At 46.4% G+C, this 7,013-nt stretch overlaps 1 protein-coding gene and 1 pseudogene across 1 annotated transcript; both read right to left on the bottom strand.

Moving 5' to 3' along the window:
* Positions 1–672: 672 nt before the first annotated feature.
* LOC129143730 (syncytin-1-like) lies at positions 673–2,299 on the bottom strand. The gene is given in 3 exon segments (XM_054683018.1): positions 673–716; positions 719–2,113; positions 2,116–2,299. Coding segments are annotated over 3 exon segments (1,623 nt in total).
* A 1,867-nt stretch (positions 2,300–4,166) lies between these two features.
* LOC134809763 (uncharacterized) lies at positions 4,167–5,440 on the bottom strand (annotated as a pseudogene).
* Between the last annotated feature and the right edge of the window lie 1,573 nt (positions 5,441–7,013).

The raw sequence follows: 7,013 nt of genomic DNA, 5'->3' as shown, positions 1-7,013 counted from the left end.
ATAGCTCTATTAGAAGCCATGGATCATGGAAGAGAACTGTGGAACCCAGTGACTAGTGTTCAGCTCGATTAGGATGAACCTGGGCACTTAGCCATGCGGGAACAATGGCAAGTCTTTAGCCCAATCGGGAGTGGCAATGGGTATCTCACTGGATCAGGAGCACAGAGGACACCCTGCCGGATCCAGAGGGATGGAAGTCAGCAGCGGGTCTGTGATGGCAGCAAACAGCAGTGGTGGACGGCTAGCAAAAGCTCAGCTAGAGCCATAACAAATACAGACCAGAAGAGAGTGCAGTTACGAGATATAATAGAGTGAAAACAGAGCTCCCATACAAAGGGAGGGGACCCAAAGAGGGTAGCCCTTGCTGGCTGGAATGCCTGGGTTTATATCCCGATCATTGTCCCTCCCGCTATGCTCTCAGGCAATAGATGATTGGCTATTTCTTTACCTCCTGTTTTTGCTAATTAGCATTTTAGTGAGCTCTCCTTCCTACCTCATTGGTCAGGTGTGATCTAAGTTGCAAGCCCTGTGTTTAAAGGTGGATGCAGTCACCTTCCCAGCTAGGCTTAGGGATTCTTAGTCGGCCTAGAAAATCCAGCTAGTCCTGTCTCTCAGTCCCCCCTCTCAACAGGAAAACCCAAGTGCTATTGGGGAGGTTGGTCAATGACTGCTCTAACTGCTTCCTGCTGAATTCAGGCGTAGTAGGGGTTGTGCATTGAGATTTCCTCAGGAGGGGTGACTTCAATGTCATTAACATGGGAGCATGCACTAGCAGGCTGGTCCGGGGGTCCACAGTAGATTTTAGTCATTGATTGTATCTGGGGCTCCATTTGAAGAGCCATTTGTAGCTTTACAGCTTCAATTCTGGAAGAGACAAACTTAAAAAGGAGGTTAAAGATACAGGGTCCAAAGAGGAGTAACAGTATTATAGTTGCTAGAGGTCCTAAGAAGGGGAGAATCCAGGGCATCCATTGGCTGAGAAGGCCCCAGGGTCTGGTGTTTTGAAGCTCCTCTGCTCTATGTTGTATTCGATCTTGAATTTCTTTAACTTTTTCGGTGACAATTCCAGATTGATTAACGTAATAACAGCATTCTTCCACTAAAAATAAACAGATTCCCCCTCTTTTGGCAGTTAGCAAGTCTAAAGCTCTTCGATTTTGAAGGACTACTGCTGCTAAGGAGTTAAGTTGATCTTGCAAGGTGACCAGGGAGTCGGTGACCCATTCAATGTCACCATTTAATTCTTGAGATAGTTTGTAGTAGAACTGAGTAGAGGTTTTGATACCACCAATGCCAGTACCTAGTCCACCTAGCACTCCTGCTCCGATAACAAAAGGAAGAATGGGTACCCTTTTGTTGCAGAGCTTAGGTACAACATGACTGTATAAATCATGTTCAGTGTAGATGGTCACAGGGGGCACAAAGAATGAGAGGAAGCACATAGATTCTGAAGAGCCATTCAAACAACGATAAGCTGAGGTACCACAGACAAAAAATATTTCTGAGGGTAGACAGACTATTTGTGTGGGAGGAGTTACCCACCTGATGCATTGGGAGTTGGTTGTGTCTATAGTATTGCTAAATTTTACACAGGTGAGGTTCGAGGTATGGGTTATTTCCAGATTGGAAGCAAGAGGTCCTACTAAAATGGAAGTGGTATTTATTTCTGTGCTGAAGTTGTTCCATTGTTCAGGTACAGGTATTGAAATGTATGGCCTGAAGTGCAGGGGGTGGCACATCCAACAGTTAGTAGGGTTTTGGGCCAAGACCTCATGGAGCCCAGTGAGGGTGGTATTAAGTAGGCTCACCAGGCAAGTATGGGTATGAAGGGTTTCATGTAGTTTTGAGAGATCTAGTCCTTTGTAGGGGCTAGGGGTGCCAGGTACCTGGGTCAGTTGAGGGATTACTTCCTTTGCATGTTTTTCTGTTGCCTGATCTTGAACTCCACCCCCATCAGACATACCGGTGTGGGTGAAGTAAGTCCAACAGACAGCAGCTGCAAGTCCTCCAGGACAACTAGGATTAATCACTTTCCCTGTCCAATAGTGAGTATTTGCATGCATGCAAAGAGTGGCAGAGTTATAGCAGTTGCGGGGCATATGGGTGTGGGCATATGGGTGGGGTTTCCCTTAGATAAACTCCTATATGATGGGTCATCAATATCTCTGGGAAGCCGCATTCTCCATAGAAACTCTTGGTAAGGGGAACTACTGGCCATAGAGTGGCATGGAGGGGGTGCAGTGAGAGTGAAAGGGGGTAAGAGGACAGTAAAGAGAAAAATATGATAAGGGAGGGCCATGGGGATTTAGATTTTAGTTACTTTCCTCACAGTTGTCTGACAGCCACAAGTCTCCTTTAGCAGTGAGTATGCTGTTCACATCATGAGATGTCCACACAATAAGATCCCTTCCCTGTATTATTATAACTGCTTTAGATACTAAGACTGCTACTGCCGCCACTACCCGTAAACAGTGAGGCCAACCCTTTGCCACTACATCAATTTCCTTACTCAGATATGCCATGGGGTGCAAGTTCATCCCTCGGACCCATGTAAGGACTCTTAGAGCGATTCCCGTTTTTTCTGTGACATATAAAGAAAAGTCTTGCCCCATTGGCAAGCTTAACACTGGGGCTTGGGTTAGGGCCTGCTTTAGGGCCTGGAAAGCCTCTTCTGCTTCAGGTATCCATCTTACTAAATGGGTATTGGTTTTCTGAGTTTCCTCAATTAATGTATATAATGGTCTGGCTATTTTGCCGTACCTGGGAATCCATATTCAGCAGAAACCTGTTATGCCAAGGAAGCCTCTTAGTTGCTTTAGGGTTTGGGGATGAGGATAAGCCAGTATAGGCTGGATACATTCCTCACTGAGGGCTCTGGTGCCTTTGGATAATTTTAACCCTAAGTATTTAACCTGCTGTAAGCAGAGCCGAGACTTTGGTTTGGCAAACTTGTAGCCACAGGTAGCTAGGAAATTTAAGAGCGCTTGGGTGGCTTGATGGCACAAGGTTTCTGAATGGGTGGCTAAAAGTAAATCACCCATGTACTGAAGAACAAGAGGGTCCAGGTATAAGAATTGGCTCAAGTCTTGGGCTAATGCCTGGCCAAATAGATGGGGGCTATCCCTGAACCCTTGGGGTAAAATAGTCTAGGTGAGTTGAGACGTTAGGTTTGAAGATCTTCAAAGGCAAACAAGAATTGAGAGTCAGTATGTACAGGGATGTAGAAAAAGGCATCCTTAAGGTCCAGGACCGTGAACCACTCTGCTTCCTCTGGTATTTGGGAAAGCAGAGTATAAGGGTTAGGTACAGCTGGGTATAGAGGGACAACGGCCTCATTGATAATCCTGAGATCTTGCACTAACCTCCACTGTCTGTTGGGTTTCTGTACTCCTAAAATTGGAGTATTGCAGGGGGTATTGCATGGTTTTACTAGGCCTTGGGCTTTTAGGTCATTAATCTTTTGGAGCCCTTGTTGGGCCTTGGGTCTAAGGGGGTACTGCTTTTGGTAGGGAAAGGAGGTCGAATCCTTTAGTTTAACTTGAACAAGATGGGCATTCTTTGCTCGTCCATATTGTCCTTCTGTTGCCCTGACTTCAGGATTAATTCCTTCCTCAGGCGGGGGACAACAAATGGGTGTTCCTTCTCCTATGTTCAGGTGTATAATGGCCCCTGCTTTTGCTAGAATATCTCTCCCTAACAAGGGAGTGGGGCTTTCAGGCATAATTAGAAAAGCATGTGGAAAGAGTAAAGTTCTCCAGTCACAAGTCAGTGGCTGGGAGAAGTATCTAGTGACTGGCTGTCCTAGGACCGCTTGGATAGTGACAGATCTAGAGGACAGTTGTCCGGGACAGGAGAGTAAGACTGAGAAGGCCACTCCAGTGTCTAGGAGACAGTTAACCTCCTGGCCATCAATGGTCAAGCGTACCCGGGACTCTGTGAGGGTGATGGCATGGGCTGGCGCTTGCCCCAGGCACCCTCAGTCCTGCTGCTGGATCATCTGGTTAGTGGCTTCTGACTCAGAGGACCTTCATCCCCTGGGGCAGTGGGCCTTCCAGTGATTCCCTTGACATAAGGGGCATGGATGAGGGGGGCAGCTTATTTCTACTTGGAAAATCTTTTTTAAAGTGTCCTTGTAGACCACACTGGAAGCAAGCCCTATTAGGCATTCAATTTGCCCAGCTTTTCCCTTTTCCAGAGCCTCCAAAGTCCGCTTGCCTGAGGGCCATGACTAAAGCGGTGGCCTTTTCTTTATCCTGTTTGTCCCGTTCTGCCTGCTCCGCCTGATCTCTATTGTAAAAAACCAAGGTTGCCAAGTTCAATAGGGTTTCTAAGTTTTGCTCTGGGCCTAAGGCAGACTTTTGAAGCTTTTTTCTAATGTCTGCAGCTGACTGAGTGATAAACTTATCCTTTAAGATTAGTTGGCCTTCGATAGAGTCAGGTGACAGGGAGGTATGCTTCCTCAATGCCTCCCTTAGTCTCTCCAGAAAGGCAGTAGGATTTTCTCCCTTTCCCTGTGTTATAGTGGACATCACTGAATAATTCACAGGCTTCTTCCTAGTTTTCCTTAGTCCTTCTAGCACGCAAGTTAGCAAATGTCTGCAGCACCAATCTCCATGTTCTGATTCTGCGTCCCAATGAGGGTCTACACTGGGAACTGCCTGCTGGCCTGTGGGGAATCCTTCTCTTTCCTCTGTTGTCATCCTATCATTGACCTGACTGAGATACCAGAGATCACCAAACTCTCGGGCTGCAGTTACGGCGGCACTTCTTTCATTTGGGGTTAGTGTCTGATTTAGCAGTAACATTATATCTCTCCATGTCAGATCAAAGGATTGTCCTAACCCCTGTAAAACATCAATATAGCCATCAGGGTTATCTGAGAATTTACCTAGGTCTATTTTAATTTGCTTTAAGTCTGAGAGAGAAAAAGGTACATGCACTCTGGATGGGCTGAATTCTCCTCCTCCCACTGGAGGAGGGGGCATAATAGGGCAATATTGGCAGTCTTTAGTTCATTGTTTACCCCTTTGTCTATCTCCTTTTGGACCATTTGGGTGGAAGGGTGGGTCTTTATTAGTTGGGGAAGGAGTCAGGGGACACCGCGGTAGGGAAGTAGACTCTGAGGGCTTCCTGTAGGGCATCAATCTCACTTTTTAAATAATTGCGAGCTGTCTCTTAATGAAAAGAAAATGTGTACATATGGCACTTCACTCCATTTGCCTTCTTTTCTACAAAAGAGGTCTAGCTGTAAGATGGTATTATAATTTATACTTCCCTCAGGAGGCCAGGTTTCTCCCCCTTGAAGAGGATAGCGTGGCCAGGCAGTACTGCAGAAGAATATAAGTCGTTTCTTTCTTAGCGTCTGAGGGTCAAAATCGTCCCAATTCTCCAGAATATATCTTAGGGGCATTTTTGCATTGGCGGGGGGAACGTTTCCCATCTGAAAAAAGAACATAGGGATGCCAGCATGGGGATGCTAGTCATTTTCCGATGAGCATTAGTCCTAGAGTGTCCTCTAAGGGCCTAATGCTTATTCTTTTCCAGGGTGCGTAACCACCCATGGACCTTTGCTTATCGGATTAGTTACGCTCAGCGATGTAGCAGTCCTGCACCCCTTTTCCCACTTTTCTTGACCACAAAGAAAGGGGTCTGGGCTGCTGGGTTCTAGTGGTACTTTACTAGCATGCCCAACATTGCCTTTGTGCTCAGAGGTGAGTTCCTTTCCAGGGTGTGTAACCGCCCATGGACCTCTGCTTATTGGATTAGTTACACTCACCGATGTAGCAGCCCTGCACCTGTTTTCCCGCCTTTCTTGACCACAAAGAAAGGGGTCCGAGCTGCTGGATTCTAGTGGTCCTTTACCAGCGTGCCCAACATTGCCTTTGTGCTCAGAGGTGAGTCCTAGAGCTGGGCTGGGTTCCTGAGTATTTCATAACAACCCAGCTGCCCCATCAAGATGCATTCCCATAAAAGCAGTTCTTATGCAAATTCATTTCAGAGAGGGTGTAGGTAAACTTTTGAGTCAGGATTGAGATAGTTTTTTTGATTCTGTAAGTACTTTAAGGCTTGGCTGAATGCAAACAGGTTGCACGTTTGAGGAGACCAATTATTAGGCGATTTTTCAAACTCTGCTTTCACAAGAGTCTCATATCAACTACTGAATACCCATTGTGGTTTTTTCCTCAATCACCTGGGAGGAACCATCTATCATCCTGTCCTGAAGGGAGTTCCACCTAGATCTGGTCGGACCTTTGTATGGTAATTAAGATTTAAATCCCCTGTTAGGAAATTTGCTGGGTTAAGGGAATTATCAGTGGTTAGTGTTAAATTACCTTTTTTTTTTTTTTTTAACAGACAGCCCCATACTTTAAGATTTTTGAGTTAGTAAGCTACCTTTTTGCTTTTTTGACTTAGAATAATTCTGAACTGGTGAGGTGTGCCTTTCCCCAAACAGCCTCACACCTGAGTCTTAAGTCCAGCAGCCACGCTAATCATTTTTAACCAGCCGACAGGTGCCTGGTATTTTCCTCCAATTCTAAGGAAGGATAGGACAGAATAGCAAGTGAAAGTGATCCAATATTACTCACCGCTTTGGAGGTCCCTTTGTGGTCACCAAAATGTTACCGGGGGGTCCTTGCTCAAAGAGCTCCCAAGATGGCAGTGGGCTGCTTCCAAGATGGTGGCAAGCCTTGTTTTCTCTGCCCTAGGGTTCTTGGCCTCACAGATTCCAGGGAATGGAATCTTCGACCACGCAGTAAGCGTTATAGCTCTATTAGAAGCCATGGGTTACAGAAGAGAACCATGGAACCCAGTGACTTGTGTTCAGCTCAATTAGGACGAACCCAGGCACTTAGCCATGCAGGAACAATGGCAAGCCTTTAGCCCGATTGGGAGTGGCAATGGGTGCCTCACTGGATCAGGAGCACAGCGGACACCCTGCCGGATCCAGAGGGATGGAAGTCAGCAGCGGGTCTGTGATGGCGGCAAACAGCAGTGGTGGACGGCGAGCAAAA

This window comes from Pan troglodytes, chromosome 3 (assembly GCF_028858775.2).
Source record: "Pan troglodytes isolate AG18354 chromosome 3, NHGRI_mPanTro3-v2.0_pri, whole genome shotgun sequence".
Lineage (NCBI taxonomy): Eukaryota > Metazoa > Chordata > Mammalia > Primates > Hominidae > Pan > Pan troglodytes.
The sequence above is the reverse complement of the archived record's forward strand: the minus strand, read 5'-3'. Positions and strand labels throughout refer to the sequence as shown.